The 23,442-nt window shown below is 39.4% G+C and overlaps 1 protein-coding gene across 9 annotated transcripts in view; it reads right to left on the bottom strand.

Annotated features, from left to right (window-relative positions):
* The window catches only part of sbf2 (SET binding factor 2), a 446,331-nt gene that overhangs the window by 180,286 nt on the left and 242,603 nt on the right, over nt 1-23,442 (bottom strand). For all 9 annotated transcript variants that reach the window (XR_011345382.1, XR_011345383.1, XR_011345385.1 and 6 more), the window contains 2 exons: nt 17,929-18,133; nt 15,094-15,203 (listed from right to left, as the gene is read on the bottom strand). Coding sequence is in view for 5 of the 9 variants with exons in the window: in XM_069900054.1 (XP_069756155.1) it covers nt 15,094-15,203; nt 17,929-18,133 (315 nt within the window). In the remaining 4 variants the exon portion in view is untranslated. The remainder of the gene's footprint in view (nt 1-15,093; nt 15,204-17,928; nt 18,134-23,442) is intronic.

Genomic DNA, 23,442 nt, shown 5'->3' with positions numbered 1-23,442 from the left:
CAATGCACTCGTTCAATCTTTAATCCACTCAAGAAAATCCTGTTTGAATATCCAGATCTGAAGTCTGGGACAAAACTCATGGTCAACCAGGCAACAGTGATCCCTGGCATCCAATTTGCTTCTGAAATGTGGACTTCAACAAAGTCATCAAGGCACTTGAAAAACACCAACATTGCCATCTTAAAATTCTTACATTCCATGAGAATGAATGAAGTTTATTGCTATAACAATAAGCTCCAATTGGAACCAAATTATCCTTAAGCCCAAGGCATTACTCAAGAAGAAGGTGGATGAACAGGATACATTAGAACATATTGGAAAGTACTAACCTGGAAAACAAGAAACCACTGAAACATTACCAAAGGCAATAATGAAAAGAAATTGCTCAGAAATAAAATAGGAAATCAAGAGAGAACATTCTTACTCAGACAGTGATGAGAATTTGAAATTCAGTATAACAAGGATCAATTTGGATAAGAAGTAGAGATGTATTTAAAAGGAAATTAGGAGAGGCTTGCAATGAGAATTATGATTACATATGGAGGTTTCATTATTCGGTGATATGAAGGTGATATGAAGCAGCTTGATCAAAAATCCTATTTCTGTATTATATGCTCCAAATAGTGTCATGCAACTCTTTCTAATTTTTGATGCAGCCAACTAAGTTTGAATGAGCTGATTGACAGAGTGTCAATCAAAGAAAATTTGTTCATTGATCCCCCAAAGTAATACAAACTTGGATGTCTGCTGAGGCAGATCTTCAGAAAGTTGAGTGCTAGAGCAGAGGTAAAAGGTCCTCCTCAATGATGAGCTATCTACAACAGGAACACCACAACTCATCTTATCCTCATTCAATGTTCATTCAATGTCCAGTAGGGGTTGCTATATGGCTGAAGTTTCTCTCTCTAATCAAATGGGCATTTGGCTAAATTACAGCAGTTCTGCAGTTACCTTCTCTGAAATCATTTAACTTAGCATGTAATGGGGATTATTTATATTTTGTATAAATTAACTTACAAAGATGAATTTTCTGAGACATCAGGATGACCAGCCTCCATTATTGAAATGGCATGAAAAATGATCAAGCAATTGTGGAACATAACTTTTCTTATCTCTGGTAAATCAATAAATTAATTTCTATCACTTCACATAAGAATGTTTTGAAGAGAAGATGGCTTGGAGTTTGTCATATGTGTTCAGAAAAGTTTTCTAAATCAATATACAAGGTACAACTAGAGAGAGTGCAATATTGGATCACCAATTGAGAACGAGACAGGACAGGTGACAGAAGTATGTGTAAGGGAACATTTTGGGTCATAATGCCATTAGTTTCAAGTGGAGAAGGACAGGTCTGAGCTTTAGGTTGAGATTCTAAATTGAAGAAAGGCCAACTGAGAAAATGAGCAAGGATCCAGAATCTGTGGATTGGAATAAATTGTTTTCAGTCAAGGATGTGCAAGCTAAGTGGAGGAATTTCAAAGGTGAAATTTTGAGAGTACAGAGTTTATATGTTCCTGTCAGGATCAAAGGCAAGGTTAGAAGGCATAGGGAATCTTGGTTTTTGAGGGATATTGGGATCTGGTTCGAAAGAAAAGAGAGGTATATAACAGGTACAAGCAACATGGAGCAAATGAAGAACTTGAGGAGTATAAAAATGCCAAACCTCAAAAAAGAAATCAGGAAGGCTAAAAGAAGATGTGAAATTGTTTTGGCAGACAATGTAAAGGAAAATCCTCAGGGTTTCTACAGGTTCATTAAGAGCAAAAGGAGAGTATGGGTCAGCTTTGTATGGAGCCAAAAGAGATGGGAGAGGTCTTAAATGGTGTTTTTTCTCCATCAGTATTCACTCAGAAAAAGGGCACAGTGTCATGGGAAGTAAGGAAAACAAGCAGTGAGGTAATGGAACTTGCACAGATTAAAGAGGAGGAAGTGCTTGCTGACTTAAGGTTCTGCCTCAGGGATCAGTGCTGGTAGCATTGTTGTTTGCCATCAATATCAATGATCTGGATGATAATGTGGCAAATTGGATCAGCAAGATTCCAGATGACGCTAAGATTGGAGTGTTGTGGACAGTGAAGAAGGTTTTTAAAGCCTGCAAAGGGATCTGGACCAGCTGAAAAAATGGGCTGAAATATGGCAGATGGAATTTAATGCAGTCAAGTGTGAGGTGTTATATTTTCAAAGGACGGTAAATGGTAGGGTACTGAGGAGTGTGGTAGAACAGAGGGATCTGGGAATACAGATACATAATTCCCTGAAAGTGTCAACACAGTTGGATAGGCCAAATTTGGAGTATTGTGTGCAGTTTTGGTCAGCTAACTACAAGAAAGATATCAATAAGATAGAAAGAGTGCAAAAATATACAAGGACATTGTCTGGACTTCAGGAAATGAGCTACAGGGAAAGGGATTAGGACTTTATTCCCTGGAAGGGGCACTGAAGAGATTTACTAGGATATTACTAAAGGGCTCGAGTTACAGTGAGAGGTTGGATAGGCTTGGGCTTTATTCCCTACAGCAAAGGCAGCTGAAAGGAGATCTTATTAATGTTTATGAAATCACGAGGGCCATGGATAAAATGAAGGCTTAGTCTTTTATCTCAGGTACACAATTCTTGAATAAAAGGGCATAGGTTATAGAATAAGGGAAAGATTTAAGAGGGACAAAAGAAGCAACTTTTTCACTTAGACGGAGATCCATATCTGGAACAAGCTGCTATAGAAAGTTCTAGAAGCGGAAAGAGTAACATTCAAAATACATTTTTTGACAGTTTTATCGATAAGAAAGATTTAGAAAGACATGAACCAAATGCAGACAAATGGGATGTCCAAAGAACTAACAGTGAGCATTGACAAGTTGGGCCAAAGGGCCTGTTCTAAGCTCTTTGACCCTATGGTGTTAAGATATTTTAGTGCAATTATGTAGGCCCTTCATAGGACAACACTTACAGTTTTCTGTAAAGTTTTATTCTCCTTACCTAAAAAGCGGGATATTTCTGCCATACAGAAAGTGCAATAAAGAGTCAGCAGTCTGGATCCTAGGAAATTGAGGAGACAAACCCTGTGCTCATTCAAATATATAACTCAATGAATCTCAGAAAATTCTTACTAGGTTGGATGCCAACAGTATGCTTAGACTATAGGTCTGAGAACAAGGACCACAATCTCAGATCTATTTAGGGCTAAAATGAAGAGGAATTCCTTCACTCAAATGGGGGAGTGAATCTTCAGAATACTCCTGGAGATTTATGGCAGCTCAGTCATTGAGTTCATTCATTACGGAGATTGATAGATTTCACAAAAATATGAAATATGCAACAATGTGGGGAAAAGGCAGTGAGGTGGAAAATCATCTGTGAACTTGTTTAAAGGCTGAGTAAACTTGAGGGAACAGATGGCGAATAACACTTAATTCTTATGCTCGGATATCCTTCTATATACTCGGAGTTTAGAAACAATTAATAGAATATAGCTACTATTATCAAGTCTTCATCACCCTCCCTCAACTATCAGTGATCAATCCTTATCAGACATTCCTTTTTTTATATCTGAACCACTCCTCCTCTGCAATTTAAACAGACAGACAGTACTTTCTAACCTTTCCTTCTTCTGTTCGAGGGTTACAGACATGATACACTAACTTTGTTTCTCTCTCCAGAGATGATGTCTCAGTTGCTGCATAGTCCAGCACTTTGTACTTGTTCTTCGTTTCCAAAGGCATCAGTTTGGTTTGTGCTGAAAACTCAAATGCTGGAGCAATTCATCAGGTCTCGCAGCATCCATCGGTGTTAAAGATATGTTTTACCAATGTTTCAGGCTTAAGCCTTTCTTCAAGGTACGAGTAAAACGCCTGAAGGTGTCTGAATCAAAAGGCTGGGGTGAGGAAAGAACGGCCAGGTGGAGGAGCACAGACCAAATCACAATAGGTGACACAAAGCTGTGGAGGTGAGTACACAGTCGTAGAGCTTGATGGCAGCAGGGAGAGCAGTGTGGGAGCAGTGAGAGAGGCTCTCACAGAACTCCCTTTCATCAGTTTTTTTTTCCATTTGCATTCTTTTATTGAAAATAATTCAATATTTCCCACATATTTTCTGATCTCAAAGTCTCAATTTTAACTGTTTAATCATGGCAAAGAATATTTAATTCTCAAAAGGACCATCTAATTCCTAGAAAAATAAAATGAATAGCCTGGAATTTGAAGGAACAGATGAGCAATTAACTATACAAACGCTGTAATTTAGTCTTGCTGGTCAGAGGGATCTATGTGTCCAAGTACATTAAACACAAAAAGGTAACATTGAGGTACAGCAAACTATCAGGAAGGCAAATGGACAGCTGAGCTTCATGGCAAAGGGGATCAAGTATTAGAGACAACCTCATGTTTGTCAAACCACATCAAAAATATTATGTACATCTTTGATCTCATCGAAGGAGACAATTCAGAAAAAGTTCACAAGATTGATTCTGAAAGATGCAGAGGTCATTTATTAGAAAAATTGAGCTACTGTCAAAGAAAGAGATGTGATCTTAATGAAATATACAAGATTCTAAGGTGGCTTTACTAGGTGTATGCTGAGAGGATGTTTCCCTTGTAGCAGGATTTCAGAATTAGGCCAAGTTGTTTCAGAATAGGAAGCTATTCGGATAGAAAGGAGTAGGCATTTATTCCCTTGGAATAAAACAAAATAATGCTGGAAACACTCAGTGGGACAGGCAGCAAGGATGGAAAGAGAAAAAGCTAATTTGAATCTAAAATAATCAATTTATTTGGTTGGCACATTAGCACTTGAGCTGTGAATTATAATTCACTTTGAAAGTAGAAAGCGAGGAGTCACGTGATGGAGTAGTGGCTGGTAGGAGAATACCAGCCCTCTCCAGAAAAGAAGAAAAAAAAGTGAAGAAAAAGCAAAGCCACAGACACACAAATCACAACAAATAAAAAAAATAAAGGTGTGGAGAAAATGGCACCTAAGAAAGAAAAACCAAAAACAACGGGAAGAAAAGAAAGAAAGAGAAAGGTGAAAGCCTTACCTGTATTAAAAAGCAGGGACCTGCCGTGGAAAGAAGAACCCGCTCCCAGAGGTTAGTGGAGAGCCCGCAGGGTCGCGACCCACTGACCGTGGGACTGCAAAAATAGCTCACTGAGCCAAACAGAGGTGCGCAACTGCACTTGCGTGAGGAAACGCGTGTGAGCAACTGCGCATACGTGAGGAATCACGCGTGTGGGATGCGCACGACAAGGAAAACACCGATGGGAGGGGGGACCAGCTGAGATATGCCCGACAGCAGGGCTCGCAGCTGGAAGATAAAGAAAGCAACAGGAAAGGGAGGGATGAGAAAGGGAAAAGGAAGCAAGAGACACATCTGAGAACCAGCCCAGAAGAAGAGGACCAACATCAAGAAACCATGGAAAAAAAAATGCCCAACAAAATGAGACAAACAGCTCAACAAGAAAGCCAGAAGAGACACAGATACAAGGAAGAGAAATAGAAGACACAAACCCAAGAGCAGACACAGAATAAGAAGAAGAAGAAGAAGACCAAGCTCTGACAGAGGAATAGGAGGTAAAATGAATGGACAGTACATAGATAAAAAAAAATTTCAAGAACAAATGAAAGCATTAAAAGAATGGCTGACACTAGAATTTAGTGAAATGAAAAGAAAAATGAAAAGTACAGAAGAAAAAGTGAGTAGAATAGAGTTGGTCATAACAGATGTAGAGAAAGGATTAGAAAATGTGGAAGAACGTGTATGGCAGTAGAAATGGAAGTGAATGACTTAAAAAGAAAATTGGAAGAAAGTGATAAAAAAGTTAAAGGAACACAGGAGTCGTTAGCTCAGAAGATGGATATAATGGAAAACTATAGAAGGCGAAACAATATAAAGATAGTGGGCCTTAAGGAAGATGAAGAAGGCAAAAATATGAAAGAATTTATAAAATAATGGATCCCAAAAGTCCTGGGAATGCCAGAAAAGCAGAAGGAATGGAAATAGAAAGGGGACACAGAACATTAGCCCCGAAACCACAGTCACAACAAAAACCAAGATCCGTTTTAGTAAAATTTCTGAGATACACGACAAGAGAAAATATATTGGAGAAGGCAATGAATAAAATTAGAGAAGACAAAAAAACTACTGGAATATAAAGGTCAAAAAAATTTTTTCTACCCAGACATAAGTTTTGAGCTCCTAAAGAAGAGGAAGGAGTTTAACGCAGCAAAATCGATTTATGTTAAGATATCCAGCGGTGCTTAAAATAGTTAACCTGGGGCAGCAAAACAGACTGTTCTTGGATCCGGAGAAAGGACGAGAATTTGCAGAACACCTGCAAAACAGATAGAGAGATGAAGAGAGGTAACAAGAACAAAGAACAACGTCAAACTACATATAAAGATGTAAAAATAATGTATAAGTAAGAACTAAAGGAGGGAAGAAAAGGGAAGGGAGAAGGGGGGGAAAAAAGAGGAGTTAAAAAAAGAAAAAAAGAAAAAGAGAAGAAAAGAGGGGGAGCTTTGTTGTAATTTGAAGATAAAAGTCTTTTCTGGAGGGGGTCGGGTAGGAGAGAATAACAGTAACTGTGAAATCAGTTGACACTTGCGAACGGGTTCGCAGTCCGAATGGAGAGGGGAGTTGTGGTTGCCCAGCAAGGGACAAGGGGTGACTCAGAGAGGGGTGGGGGACACTTGGGGTTAAAGGAATTTTAGATGTGAGAATGGTTGAAATATTTAATGTTTTAGAAGTGTTGTCATACAGTGCATTCAAAAAAAAACAGAAATGGAAATGGGGAAAAGGGGAAAGGTGGTGGTGAGGAAGCGGAAATGAGATGTAAACAGAGTATGAGATGGCCATGTTGAACTATATGACTATAAATATTAATGGAATACATAACCAAATCAAAAGAGGCTATTAAATTTACTGAAAAAAGAAAAAAATAGACGCATCTAACTGAAGTAGAACACAATAAATTAAGGAGAGACAGGGTAGAGCACGTAACAGCAGCATCATATAACTCAAAAGCCAGAGGTGTAGCTATATTAATCAATAAAAATGTACCAATCAAAATAGAGGAGGAAATAATAGATCCAGCAGGGAGGTATATAATGATAAAATGTCAGATATATTCAGAACTCTGGAATTTGCTCAATATATATGCACCAAATGAAGAGGATCAAAAGTTTATGGAAGATATCTTTTTGAAGATTGTAGATACGCAGGGGAATATATTGATAGGAGGAGACTTTAACCTTAATTTGGATTCAAAGTGGATAAAACTGGACAAAAGACTAGCAGAAAGAACAAAGTAGCCAAATTTATGGTTAAATCAATGCAGGAAATGCAACTTTTGGATATATGGAGGGAGAAGGAATACTCATATTATTTGAGTAGACATGAAACATACTCAGGGATTGACCTGTTCCTGTTGACAGCCCATATCCAAGGGAGAGTTTGGAAAACAGAATATAAAGCTCGATTGTTATCTGATCACTCACCCCTGTTATTAGCAATAGAAATGGAGGACATCACACCAAAAACATATAGATGGAGATTAAACTCCATGCTACTTAAAAGACAGGATTTTAGAGAATTTATTGAGCGCCAAATTAAAATGTACTTTGAAATAAATACGGAATCAGTGAAAGACAAATTTATATTATGGGATGCAATGAAAGCCTTCATCAGAGGGCAGATAACACTACAAACATATAAGGTGGAGAAGAACATAATGAAAATAAAGCAGAAGCATTACAAGCTAGGAGAAAAACCGCACAAAATACTGGCTTGGCAGCTTAAAACAGAACAAGCTAAAAGAATGGTATTGGCATCAAGGAAAAAGGACAAACAAATTACATATAACCCAACAGAGATCAATGAAAACTTTAAGGAATTCTACGAGCAATTATACCGAACTGAAAACGAAGGGAAAGAAGACAAAATAGATGAGTTTCTAGCTAAAATTGAAATACTGAAATTGCAAGAAGAGGAGCAAAACAATTGATAAAAGCATTTGAAATAGAGGAAATACAAGATATATTAAAAAACCTACTGAACAATAAAACGCCTGGGGAGGACAGACTCCCAAAAGAATTCTATAAAAGTAGGGAAATTCACAAGGGAAAAAAAAAATATTGTACCAGTTGAAATAAAGAAAAATAGTGGGAGGTCATGAATCATATAAGGATAACTGAGGAGGTAGTGATGGCAGTGTTAAAAAAGGTAAAGGTGGACAAATCTCCGGGTCCGGACAATGTATTCCCAAGGACACTCAGGGAGACTAGTGTACAGATAGTGGGGCCATTAACAGAGATATTTAGGATGTCACTGGTCACGGGGGTAGTGCCAGAGGATTGGAGGGTGGCTCATGTTGTTCTGCTGTTTAAGAAAGGGTCCAAATGTAAGCCAGGAAATTATAGACCTGTGAGTCTGACATCTGTGGTGGGTATTGATGGAAAGTGTTCTGAGGGATGGCATTTACAAATATTTGGAAGAACAGGGATTGATAGGAAGTAGTCAGCATGGTTTTGTCAGGGGTAGATCATGCTTAACAAACCTTATAGAGTATTTCAAGGGGGTTACAAAAAAATTGATGAAGGCTGTGGATGTTGTCTATTTAGACTTTAGTAAAGCTTTTCACAAAGTTTCCCACAGGAGGTTAGGAAAAAGGTGGAGCCATTAGGTATAAATAAGGAGGTAGTGAAATGGATTCAGCACTGGTTAGATGGAAGGTGTCAAAGTGTACTGGTAGAAAATTGTTTGTCAAATTGGAGGCTGGTGACTAGTGGAGTTCCTCAGCGATCAGTCCTAGATCCACTATTGTTTGTTATATATATTAACGATCTGGAAGAAGGGGTTGTGAATTGGATAAGTAAGTTTGCAAATGATACAAAGATTGGTGGTATTGTGGACAGTGAGGAAGATTACCGTAGCTTAAAAAGAGATATAGGAAAGCTAAAGGAGTGGGCTGAGAAATCTGATGGAATTTAATATGGATAAGTGTGAATTGTTGCATTTTGGAAAGGCAAATCTAAATAGGTCGTATACATTGAATGGTAGACAATTGAGGAGTGCAGAGCAACAAAGGGATTTAGGAGTTATGGTAAATAGTACCCTCAAAGTCGATACTCAGTAGATAGAGTGGTGAAGAAGGCATTTGGAATGTTGGCCTTCATAAATCGGAGTATTGAATTAAAGAGTTGGGATGTTGTGATGAAATTGTACAAAGCATTGGTGAGGCCAAGTTTGGAATACTGTGTGCAGTTTTGGTCATCGAATTATTGGAAGGATATAAACAAAATAGAGAGAGTGCAGAGAAGATTCACGAGAATGTTGACAGGATGTCAGGGTTTGAGTTACAGAGAAAGGTTGAGCAGCCTGGGACTTTTTTCTCTGGAGCGTAGAAGATTGAGGGGGGATTTTAAAAGGGACAGAGAGAGTCAACGTGGATAGGCATTTTCAATTAAGAGTGGGGGATATTCAAACCAGAGGCCATAGTTTGAGATTGCAGGGGGAAAATTATAAGGTGAACATGAGGGGAAATTTTTACACGCAGAGTGGTTGGGATGTGGAATAAGCTTCCAGCAGAGGTGGTTGAAGCAAGGACATTATTTACATTTAAGGAAAGACTGGATAATTACATGGAGGGGAGAGGATTGAAGGGGTCTGGACTAGGTGCTGGTCAGTGGGACTAGGAGGGTGGGGATTTGTTCCGGCATGGACTAGTAGGGCCAAACTGGCCTGTTCTGTGCTGTACATGGATATATGGTTATTTAAAGAGCTACTAATTCCTCCTCTCCTGGAAGTAATGAACCAGATTGAAGAAACACAAAACATGCCAGATTCATGTAAAACAGCAATAATTACAGTAATACAAAAGACGGGGAAAGATCCACTCACACCAGCATCGTATAGACCAATATCTCTACTTAACTCAGATTATAAGATAATAGCAAAACTATTAGCAAACAGAATGGCCGACAGTATACCAAAAATAGTAAAACTAGATCAAACTGGATTTATTAAGAAAAGACGAACAATGGACAATATCTGTATGTTCATTAACTTAATCCATGCAGTACAAGGAAATAAGATGCCAACAGTGGCTGTTGCTTTAGACGCAGAGAAAGCCTTTGACAGGGTAGAATAGAATTATTTATTCAAAGTATTACAGAGGTTCAACCTACCAGAGAAATATATTAATTGGATTAAAGCATTATATAAGGGTCCAAAAGCAAAGGTGACAGCAAATGGATATATATCGAACCAATTTAAATTAAGCAGGTCAACTAGGCAGGGATGTCCACTATCTCCCTCACTGTTCGCTTTAGCTACAGAACCCTTGGCAGAACTGATAAGAACAGAAAATAAAATAAAAGGGATAAAAATAAAAGAGAAGGAATATAAAATCAGTCTATTTGTAGATGACATCATAGTATACTTAACAGAACCAGAACTATCAATAAAAGAATTACATAAGAAATTGAAGGAATATGGGAAAATATCAGGGTACAAGATCAACACAAATAAAAGTGAAGCGATGCCAATGAATAATACGGATTTCACAAAATTTAAAAAAGAATCACCATTTAAATGGCAAACACAAGCAATCCGATACCTAGGTATTAGACTAGATAATAATCTAGGCCATCTAAACAAATTAAATTATCAGCCATTAATGAAGAAATTGCAAGATGACTTAGAACATTGGAAAGATTTACCACTAACACTGATAGGAAGGGTAAACTGCATTAAAATGAATATCTTCCCAAGGATACAATACCTATTTCAATCGTTACCAACTCCCTTAACAGAGAAATTCTTCAATGAGCTAAAGAAAATAATAAGGAAATTCTTATGGAAAGGGGGGTGGGAACCGAGGATAGCGCTAGATAAATTAACAGAATGGTACAAACAAGGTAGTTTGCAGCTACCAAACTTTAAGAATTATTATAGAGCAGCACAATTAGATATCTATCAGATTTTTATCGAACAAGGGAAAAACCAGATTGGACCAGGATAGAGCTAGATAAAATAGGGGAGAAGGTGCCAGAACATATACTTTATAAGTGGGATGAAAAACTGGTGCAATATAGAAGTTCACCAGTACTGCACCATCTGCTCAACATTTGGAAGAAGATTCACGTAGAAAGGTAAAAAAACAAATTACCAACTATCAAAATTATTATTGACGCAAAATCAACTAATCCCTTTCACAATAGATAACCTTTCCTTTAGAGAATGGGAGAGAAAAGGGATTAAAAGAATAGAAAATTGTTTTTCGGGAAATAAATTATTATCTTTTGAACAAATGAAGTACAAATACGGAATAACTCAAGGTACAATGTTTGCAAACCACCAACTGAAAACCTACTTAAAGGACAAATTGGGAAGCAGGCTGAGGTTACCAGAAGGAAGCAGTTTTGAATATGTGATTACAGACACAATGATAATTAAAAGATTTATAACAAACATGTACATCAAACTGCAAGAGAAAGAGAACAATGAAATAAGCTGTAAACCCAAACAAAAGTGGGAACAAGATCTAAACATAAAGAATGAAACATGGGAAAAGCTATGCTCTGGAACTATGAGAAATACAATAAACACGAGGTTACGAATGATACAATATAATTGGTTACACAGGCTATACATCACGCCCCAAAAGTTAAATAAATGGGACCCAACAGTATCAGATAGATGTTTTCGCTATAAGAAGGAAACGGGAACAGTACATGCAATTTGGGCATGTGAGAAAGTGAAAAAGTTTTGGGAAGATCTAAATCAGGAATTAAATAAAATCACAAAAAGCAACGTACCAAAAAATCCAGAGATCTTTCTTCTAAGTAATATAAGTAGTAAAGAATTAGGCCTCAAACTGGATGAAGCACAAAAAATATTTATTACGATAGCCTTAGCTGTAGCAAAAAAATGTATAATGTCAACGTAGAAATCAGAAGAGAGCCTGAGAGTACAGCAATGGTACATGGAAATGAAGAAATGTATTCCATTGGAAAAAAAAACATATAATTAAAAAAATAAAGTCACATTATTTGAACAAATTTGGGAACCGTACATGGAACACAACAGAGAGGGACTACCATGAGCCTCCACCCCCTAAAATGATAGAATGAGAAGACGACGAAATGAACTGACCCAGTGTGTAACAGTAGAAGACACAATTTTCTGTTTATTTTCATTGTGTGATGACATTGTTTAATGGGTTTATTGTATTGCATATGTTGAACGTTTAATGGGTTTGGAGGGGGGTGGGAAGGAGGGAGGGAAGGGAGGGGGGGGAAAGGGGATAAAATGACACTGTGTATATTCAAGAGGGAAATGTTTGTGTGTATTTTGATTAATATGGTTCATAGTGTGAAAAATAAAACATTTTATAAAAAAGTAGAAAGCAAGTAATTGTATTTTTCTCTTCCCTTTCATTTTTATCTTCCTTTTGATCTCCTTCATAAAGATCAGCTGCAATTAATAAAAGTCTTCACTTCCTTCTCAGATTTGATCTTCCCACTTTGCTTCTTTCTTTGACTTAAAACTTGTTTGATTTTTTTTAGTTTTTCCAAGTTCTGATGAAAGATCACCCATTTGAAATTTTGACGGTTTCTTAGAGACACGTGAAAATGTAGATGTTACAATTTGGTGCAAAACAAAGCAAAGTGCTAGAGGAATTCAGCAAGACAGAGATCCTATGACCCCAAAGGGATAGTCAACCTTTCTGGTTGATACCCTGCACCAGGATTGTTTCTCCCTCCACTGAAGTTCCCTAACTTACAGAATATTTCCAGCATAATTCAAGAAATTTTTTGCATTTTATTTCAGGCTTCACTTAAAGTGCTCAGGTCAATATGAGGTATTGTAGTTTCCTGAAGCCAGGTTCAGTCTGGTCACCGTGGATGAGGGAAATTTAAATGTTCAAGAGTCTCACCATTTGTAATAAGAGGCTAACAGATCAGAAAATACAAGAAAATTAAAATGGACAGATGCCGGGTCAGATAATTCTACCGTCAAGAAGACACAGAGTTTTATAGCAATGAAATGGGCCCTTCAGCACCCCACATTCATGCTGGTCTTTTTTCCCTATCCACCTTAAATCTCATTTGCCAGTCTCAGCTCCATATCCTTAAATGGTTTTCCTACTCAAGTCTCTTTAACACAATGTGCAAAATTGAACAGAGCAGAAACAATAATAAAAATTTATTTGTCTGCAGTTGTAGATGAGATTATTATCTTTTGAACAAATGAAGTACAAATACGGAATAGAGTTGGCTTTTGTAGTATCTACATAGTTGCAGATTAACATCAAACTTGTTCACCAAAATATACAACACAAATTTATTTGATTCCCTAGCAACATTTTCCTGAGTCTTTTTATGGGCAAAATGAACAAAATAATTATTTTTTAAACCATGTCCATTAAAGACAGAATTTGCAATTAAAAAATTTCTCAGAAGGTCTGGACATTCCAAAGCAGCTTCATAGTCAATTAATTACTATTATGCTGGAAACCTTGGCAGCTAAGTTATTCACCACAAGTTGATACAGACAACAATAAATGGGAGTATATAAGCAAATACATTTTATGCTAAACAGGTCGAATACCCCTTATCCAAAATGCATGGGACAGAAATGTTTCACATTTTCGATTTTTTTTGGATTTTAGAATAATGTGTTTAGGGTAACTAAGCAACACAGTAGCATCAACAGAATACCTATATTAGCTGGTAAACAGCAACAAACAACGGCAGGCTTTCAGTCTCTACCTACGATGCTGTTTTGATCAAAAGGTCAGAGTAATGTACACTGTATTTTATTTTATTTATTTTCTTTAAACGCAATAATGTTGTATTTTAGGTGGGGGTGAATTGCAGATTTCACATGAAAATAATGTTTGGTTCCGACCAAAAAAACTTCATCTCTGCTTACAAAAGAAGACAAATGTAAAACCAAATACAGACATACCCTGCTTGACAGACAATTGAATTACGAAAATTCACTTTTACGAAGAAAGCCATGTTTGGTTTTACGAAAAGCTTTGAATGGGTTTTCACTTTTACAAAAAAGGCCTCCAATAGCTTTACGTCAATTCAGCCTACGAAAAGTTTCATAGGAATGCTCTTGTTTCAGAAAATGTTTTAAATTTTTTTTTAAAGATTTAAATGCCTCATTAACAATGTTTTTTGTCTGGCAGTAACAAATTGACACCAATAGACCATCAGAGCCTCACATGGGCAAGTGAGGTCAGGGATGGAATTTTCCACTTGTGGTGTCAAGTCGGTGCTCAAAAAGTTTTGGATTTTGGAACATTTTTGGATTTTCGGATTAGGGAAATCTGACCTGTACACCAAAACATTCTGCCTGATTTTTGCAGAACTTGGAAAAGTACATGGGGCATGGCTTAATTTCTCTCCCACAATGGATTATTCATGTATTTTAGACTCCAAAGGAAGCTTGAATTATTGTTCATTTTCAACACAGAATGGAACTTCCTCAAGAAACAAGGAAAGCGTGATACTTTGAATTAAACCTGGAAAAAGTTCTCTGTAATTTGCAGTCGTTGTTTGTTGGGATGTGAAAATGGAAAAATCTTTTAACATCAAAACATTTCAAAATTCTAGAGGAAAACGTGCAGTAATCACTGTGATTGATGCAAGAAAATGAAGCTACAAAAAGTGAAAGTTTTTCCTTCTGTCAATCTACAAAATGGTATAATGCTGAACTTGACAGGAAACTTTAAGTCTACATGACAGAACTGATTTTCTGCAAACAAGACCAAGTCAAATATTATCAATGTAAATATTTTATGAGTAGAATTAAGTAGTCTTCACTGAGCATATGAACACAGGAGGAAAGCAACTAAAGAAATAACTGTTCCAAATGAAATACAAACTATTCATCTTTGTACATGTAAAATAAACTGTAACAAATACTAATGAAATATAGTTCCTTTGTTCAATCATTCAATCTGTCAAATCTGAAGGCTAGATATAATAGAATAGTAAAATAAAGTTTCAACAGAGATGCATGCACACTTGTAGAATAATATACTTAAAATATTATAAATTTATCAATTACAACAGGAGCAAATGTACCTTTTCCGTCTCCAGTATTTTATTTTCAAAAATGTAGGAGATGCAGTTTCGAACAACCTCCAGTCTACGTGCGCTGTTAAAAATGGATCCCATTCTATCCATTATTGACACTAGGAAGGTGAAACAATAAAATTAAATTTGGTTGTTTCTTTACTTTAAATTATTAGAGAGTTAAGCCAGGATTATCAGAATGGGGTACAGTTATCGTTTTAACTGGGGCATGAGATCCCATTCTGACTCCCTATCATCAGATTTTGGGAAACCTGTCCAAGAGGAAAGCAACAGGGGAAGAAGTGGGGGGAGTTTAACAAAAACCAAAGGTCGATGTTAATGCCATCCGGTTGGAAGGTGCACAGATGGAAGATGAGTTGAGGAGTGTACTAACCAGCTGCATCATGGTTTGACATGGGGACACTAATATGCCTGAGTGGACGTAGCCCAGAACATCACAGGCAAAACCCTTCCCACCATCAAGATCATCTAGAGGGAATGCTGCCATTGGAGAGCAGCAGAAATCATCAAGGATCCGCAATGTTCCTGCTGTTGCCATCAGGATAAAGGTATAGGTGCCACAAGACTCGCACCACCAGATTCAGGAACACCTGTTACCCCTCCTCCATAGATTCCTCAACAACAAACTCAATTAGGGACTCATTTAAGGACTCACACTTCTACACTTTATTGATTTTTGTATTCTCTCTGTATTATGCAGTTTGTTTACATTTCTATTTGTTTACATGTGTATGTGGAAAAGTTTTTTTTTGCATTACCAATAAGTGGCAATTCTGCTTCGCCCACAGGAAAAGCTCAGGGTTGTGTGATGTCATGTATGTACTCTGACAATGAATCTGAACGTTCATGCAAGTGGAGTTTGTTCAGTGTAAGTACAGCATAGCATATTTTTTCTTTAAACTATTTTTTATTCTCAATGCAGGTGTAATAGTTTGGCATTGTAAGAATCTCATACAATCGGAAAACTCAATATCCGGCATCCAACAATCCCAGTAGGTGCAGGATACCAAGGGTTTTACTGTATTAGTATAAATTGATTTTGAATCCATTTCCATAAGTAAAGAGATTTTTTTGGATAGAAACCTGTCTTTTTCAGTTAAATGATCACATGGTTTTGCTGGGGAGAAAAATGAAAATATAATCAGTTGAATAAATGAGATTGCTTATGGTTTAATTTTTTTTAACTTAGCAAATATGGGTTTAACATAGTTATCAGATTAATTCAATTACTTATTTCTTATGTGAATCAAGGAACCGTCCACCAATTAGTTCCACCAATTCTTTTTGTATTTGTGTATGTATACGAGATTACTTGTGTTTTTCTTAAAATTTTGTATGTAAGTTTATATGTTAAACTCAATAAAAAATATTTTAAAAAGAAATAATTTTTTTATTGTTTGGTTTTATAATTTGTAGATCAGTATCAATATCAGAAAAACTCTTGCACAATTCACTTGAGCAGCACACATTATTATTTGTGTGCTCAGGTTGATACAGTGGTACACTTGAAACAGTTTTTGCCTCATGGCTTTAATGAGCCGTTTTCATTCCTGACCTCTGCTGCTACCTGTAGAGTGCATATGTCCTGCCTGAAACCACATGGATTTGCTCCAAATGCTCTGGTTTACTTCTAAATCCCAAAGACATGCAGATTGGTATGTTAATTGGCCACTGTAAATTGCCCTAAGAGTGTACATGAGTGAGAGAATCTTGGGAGTTGATGGGAATGTGAGGAAAATAGGATTAGTATAAATGGATGCTTGATAATTAGTGCACAAAAAATGGAGGTGCTGCTGTAACAGCAGTGCCGTTGCTCGTGAAGACCCATGGAGAGGGGGCAGCAAAGTCTCCATGCTCCCCTGCAGGGTCCAGCCACTCAGGGGCTCCCCTGCAAGGTCCAACCATTTAGTCCGGCTGCTGTCCACTCTGTACGGGCTTCAAATAACATTTTACTTTAAAACCCCACGACCGAGGTCTGGGACCAAGATGGTGCCTTGATAGGCAGCAGCCTTGAGATGTTGTATATTCTGTGGAAGCAGAAGACTGGCGCAGGGCGCCAGAAAACTGGGAGACCACCCCCTCCCCACCCCCTTTGAGAAGGAGAAACAGCAGAAACAACCCATGGGATGGTGATCTTGGCAGCAGAACAGAGAGGATCTCTGAGGCTGAAGAACAAGCAGGCCGTGCATGGGGTTTTGGTGATTTAATGTGAAGAACCCATGTAGGCTGCAAGCGACTGCGGTCAAGGAATTCACACTAGGCTGCAGATTGTTGGAGATTGGCTGAAGGGGTACCTGGTTTTGGAATGGGTATGTGAGAGGGTACTGGAGGCTTCCTAGTCATGTCAGAGATGTGCATCTGGAGCTCAGGTTGCTAATGGTTTGGACTGAAGGCTGTGTAGCTGAAAGCAAATCCATGGACAGACACTCAATCACTATGGGGGGGGGGCTCTTCTTCTCTTTCTCTGGCTGTGCAATTTTTGCTGATAGCAAATCTTTGTCTGCCTTACTGTAGACAAAGGAAAATTCCGTGTAATATCTCATTTTCTGTTTTATAACATTACAATAAAATAATCTTGGATCTTGAATTCAATGGACTCAATGACTCAATGAACCAACAGTAGTTCTCTTAAATTGTTTATAAGTTCATATATCAAACAGAACCTGAATAAACAGGATAAAGGAAAACAATCACATCCTAAAGAATTCTTTTGTATCTCAGTAACAGATTTCTATTGTACTCAAGCACATAAATATTTTTATCACAAGAAAGAATGATGCCCAAAGGTCAAGGCTGCCCTTAAGGCAAAGTATTGATACATACCGACTGGTGGGCCAGCTGGAACGATGCATTTTTTCTCAACTCGAACAGCAGGAGGTGAATTAAGATGCTTAGCAAGGCCTTCTTGGAGAAGAATCTCCACTTTGTCTTCATTTATCTTGGGGAATGGAAGTACATGGACTCTCATATGTGAACCTTCAGTAGGTTTAGGCACTTTTTGAAATGCCATATGTGGATTTGGATTTTCCTAAATTAAGTTTCAAATAGAAATTTGATAAATACATTTAAATATTATAAATTACATTTCTAATTCCTAATGGAGGAAGTTGCAAAATGGAACTGATTAACAAAACTGGAATTTGTCCAATATATCATAATAATGCAGACTGACGAGAAAATTTTCCAAAATAGTACCCGTTTTGTGGATAACCATGTGAAGATTTTCCAGTTAATTCACTTATAAAGGTAGAATATTCCAAATTTACACCAAAGAGTTGATCATTGACTTTAGGAAAGGGTGCACAGCCCATAGCCCTGTCCACATTAATGGTGCTGAAGTCTAAAGGACAAGTAGCTTCAAATTCTTACGAAGAAACATCTCCAATTATATGACCTGGGACAAGCACCTTGATATGATGATCAGAAAAAAACTCACCAGTGCCTCTTCTTTCAAAGAAGACGATGGAAGTTCATTATGTCCCCCTTGTCCCTCAACAACTTCCAAAGGTTTGAGTTACAGGGAAAGGTTGAGCAGGCTGAGACTTTATTCCCTGGAGTGTAGAATATTGAGGGGTGATTTGATAGAGGTATTTAAAATTATGAGGGGGGCAGATATAGTCAATGTGGACAGGCTTTTTTCCATTGAGAGTTGGGGAGATTCAAAGAAGAGGACATAGATTGAGATTGGAGGGGAAAAGTTTAAGGGAAACATGACAGATAATTTCTTCACTCAAGAGGGTGGTGGGAATGTGGAATGAGCTTCCAGCCAAAGTGGTAGATGCGGGTTCGATTTTAATATTTAAGGAAAAGTTGGATAGGTATGTGGATGAGAGAGATGTAGAGGGTTATGTGCAGGTCAATGGAACTAGGTGGAAGATGTTTGGCATAAACTAGAAGGACTGATCTGGCCTATTTCTGTGCTGTAATTGTTATATGATTATATATTGAAAACCAACTTTCTGATGCTTGCAATCTTCCTGATCTAACTTTTATTGCTCCTAGTATTTTTCCCCTGAAAGAAATACTCACAAAGTAAATGTCATTACATTTCTTCCAGATTGAACGCGTTTGTCCACTGATTTAATATGCCTTTCTTTGCCAGTCCCTACTCTTTGCCATAGGATTTGTCATACTTTAATATCTGCTTAATAATTGCAAAGAACCAGACATTCACTATACAGTTTGCCATCATACTTTTTTTCCATAACAGAAATAGGCTATTCAGTCCATTGAGTCTGCCCCACAATTTAATCATGAGCTGATCCATTTTGCCACTCAGGCCCACTACCCAGTCTTCTCCCCATAACTTTTGATGCCCTTGTAGCATCTGTTAATGGCAGCACTACTAAAATGAGATGTCCACACAGCACGTTAACCAGTAACTAAACTTTATTTTGAATTACTCGCGCTGCTCAAGGAGACAGCCCACTTCCTGTGAGAGGTGCGCTGGCCTTAGGAAGTGACATCAGCATGTGACAGCGTCACACCCTGTCCAGCAGCACGCCACACAGAAGTGGTGCTGTCCCCTGGGCAACATGTCACCAACTGCAGGCTTCTCCTTGGAAGGGAAGAGGGCCCGTGCCATGTTGTGTCAGACAACTGGGGTGGCAATTTGGCCTGTCTCAGCACGCAGTCGCTCAGCCCGTTACACCACACCCAGCAGAATTGCTGCCACCCTTTAAGCAAGTTACCATACAGTCTTTGGGCAGGCGGCCTCTGTGTCTGACCTGGGGATCTTGGGTGGGCTGGTTTGAGTCCAGATGCATTTTGAGGCAGTCAATGGTAAACCTGTCCTGCCACCTGCCAATGTCTAAGGTGAAAATGACAATGTTGCGCTTCAGCACCTTGAATGGGCCTATGTAGGGACATTGTAGGGGTGTCCCTTGCCGTCCTCTCCGCATAAAAATGAATTTGGTGGACCGCAGGTTTGCCAGGGCATGGCAGAGTGGAGAGCCATGTTGGGAATATGGCGGAGGTTTCTGTCTACCTGTTTGTTCCTTCAAATGCTGTTGGATGTCTAGAGCACTGGGTTGTGGGCAGGGAGCATTGAATTGAATGTCCCTTGGCTGATGATGCTGGTAAGTCCTCTTTTGGTGCTGTGAAAATTCCAAACAGCACCCATGGGAGTTTGTCCACCTAATTAGAACATTGTAGTCGAGCTTTCAGGGCTGCTTTCAGATGGCGGTGGAAACATTTCTTGAGGCCGTTTGCCTGAGGATGGTATGCCGTGCTGTTGTGTAAATGGCTGCCACAGAACTTCGCAAGGTTAGCCCAGAGCAAGGACGTGAACTGTGCCCCTCAGTCTAAGGTGTTGTGGGTCGGGACTCCAAAGTGTATGACCCAAATGGACAAGAAAGCTCTGGCGCAAGTCTCTATGTTGCATGTAGCAAGCAGTATCACTTCCATTCAAAAGGGCACCAAATGCACACCCACAGGGTTGGTCACAGCCATTGCAACTGTAGCGGTAGAGGTATCCTTCATTTTGTCACGCATAAGGTGAGTTCCAAAGACATTGAAACCGTCGGGGTCACCACTGTAGTGTCTGCTAATGGCAGCACTACCATAATGAGAGACGCCCATACACCACGAGATGAACCAGTAACTAAACTTTATTTTGAATTACTCACACTACTCAAGGAGACCGTCCACTTTCTGTGAGGGGTGCGCTGGCCTTAGGAAGTAACGTCAGCATATCGCAGCGCCACTCCCCGTCCAGCCGCACACAACATGGAAGTAGCACTGACCTTCAGGCAATACGTGTTGCCAACTGCGGGCTTCTCCTTGGAAGGGAAAGGGGCCCGCGCCATCTTGGGTCAGATGACTGGGGCGGCATTATGGTCCGTCTAACCACATTGTCGCTCAGCCCGCTACACCCTGGCTAATCAAGAACCCATCAATCTCTGCCTTAAATACACCCATGACTTTGCCTCCACAACAATCAGTGGTAACAAATTCCACAGATTCACCGCCCTCTGGCTAAACAAATTTCTCTTTTGTTCTCAGCAGATGCCCTTCAATCCTGAAGTTGTGCCCTTTTGTCTTAGACTCTCCCACCACAGGAAATAACCTTTCTACATCTAATCTTGTCCATGCCTTTCAACATTCAAAATGTTTCAATGAGATAACCCCTCCCCTGCTTCCTAAATTCCAATGAGTACAGGCCAAGAGCTGTCAAACAACCCTTCATATTTCTTTCTTTCTTTGGCTTGGCTTCGCGGACGAAGATTTATGGAGGGGGTAAAAAGTCCACGTCAGCTGCAGGCTCGTTTGTGGCTGACAAGTCCGATGCGGGACAGGCAGACACGATTGCAGCGGTTGCAAGGGAAAATTGGTTGGTTGGGGTTGGGTGTTGGGTTTTTCCTCCTTTGCCTTTTGTCAGTGAGGTGGGCTCTGCGGTCTTCTTCAAAGGAGGTTGCTGCCCGCCAAACTGTGAGGCGCCAAGATGCACGGTTTGAGGCGTTATCAGCCCACTGGCGGTGGTCAATGTGGCAGGCACCAAGAGATTTCTTTAGGCAGTCCTTGTACCTTTTCTTTGGTGCACCTCTGTCACGGTGGCCAGTGGAGAGCTCGCCATATAACACGATCTTGGGAAGGCGATAGTCCTCCATTCTGGAGACGTGACCCATCCAGCGCAGCTGGATCTTCAGCAGCGTGGACTCGATGCTGTCGACCTCTGCCATCTCGAGTACTTCGACGTTAGGGGTGTAAGCGCTCCAATGGATGTTGAGGATGGAGCGGAGACAACGCTGGTGGAAGCGTTCTAGGAGCCGTAGGTGGTGCCGGTAGAGGACCCATGATTCGGAGCCGAACAGGAGTGTGGGTATGACAACGGCTCTGTATACGCTTATCTTTGTGAGGTTTTTCAATTGGTTGTTTTTCCAGACTCTTTTGTGTAGTCTTCCAAAGGCGCTATTTGCCTTGGCGAGTCTGTTGTCTATCTCATTGTCAATCCTTGCATCTGATGAAATGGTGCAGCCGAGATAGGTAAACTGGTTGACCGTTTTGAGTTTTGTGTGCCCGATGGAGATGTGGGGGGGCTGGTAGTCATGGTGGGGAGCTGGCTGATGGAGGACCTCAGTTTTCTTCAGGCTGACTTCCAGGCCAAACATTTTGGCAGTTTCCGCAAAGCAGGACGTCAAGCGCTGAAGAGCTGGCTCTGAATGGGCAACTAAAGCGGCATCATCTGCAAAGAGTAGTTCACGGACAAGTTTCTCTTGTGTCTTGGTGTGAGCTTGCATGCGCCTCAGATTGAAGAGACTGCCATCCGTGCGGTACCGGAAGTAAACAGCGTCTTCATTGTTGGGGTCTTTCATGGCTTGGTTCAGCATCATGCTGAAGAAGATTGAAAAGAGGGTTGGTGCGAGAACACAGCCTTGCTTCACGCCATTGTTAATGGAGAAGGGTTCAGAGAGCTCATTGCTGTATCTGACCCGACCTTGTTGGTTTTCGTGCAGTTGGATAATCATGTTGAGGAACTTTGGGGGACATCCGATGCGCTCTAGTATTTGCCAAAGCCCTTTCCTGCTCACGGTGTCGAAGGCTTTGGTGAGGTCAACAAAGGTGATGTAGAGTCCTTTGTTTTGTTCTCTGCACTTTTCTTGGAGCTGTCTGAGGGCAAAGACCATGTCAGTGGTTCCTCTGTTTGCGCGAAAGCCGCACTGTGATTCTGGGAGAATATTCTCGGCGACACTAGGTATTATTCTATTTAGTAGAATCCTAGCGAACCCTTCATATAAAAACCATTTAATTCCCCAAATCATCCTTGTGAACCTCCTCTGAAGGCACTCCAACATCAGCACATCATTTCTTCAATGAAGAGCGCAAAACTGCCACAATGTTCCAAGTGCAGTTTCACCAGTGCCTTATAAAGCCTCAGCATCACATCCCTGCTCTTATATTCTATTTCTCTTTAAATAAAAGCCAGTATTACATTTGATTTCATCATTCCCAACTCAACCTGCAAGTTTACCTGCAATTCTCTCCCCTATTTGCCTGCTCATTAATTTTTTTTTACGTAAGTGCATGACTGTACCTCCAACATTGTTTTTCATTTGCCATCCATTCCCCTAATCCAAGTCCTCTGCAGCCTCCCCATATCCTCAACAGTACTTACTCCTCTACCTAACTTCATATCATCTGTAAACTTCATTCCATAAACTAAATCATTAATATACAACATAAAAAGCGATCCCAACATCAACCCCTGTGGAACACCACTACCAACTGGTAGCCAACCAGAATATGATCCCTATATTCTGATTCTCTGTTTCCTGCCAATCAGCCAATGTTCTACCCAAGCTAATACATTTCCTGTTATAACATGGGTTCATATCTTGT

This window comes from Narcine bancroftii, chromosome 1 (assembly GCF_036971445.1).
Source record: "Narcine bancroftii isolate sNarBan1 chromosome 1, sNarBan1.hap1, whole genome shotgun sequence".
Lineage (NCBI taxonomy): Eukaryota > Metazoa > Chordata > Chondrichthyes > Torpediniformes > Narcinidae > Narcine > Narcine bancroftii.
Note: the sequence above shows the minus strand (reverse complement) of the source record. Positions and strands in the feature narration are given on the sequence as shown.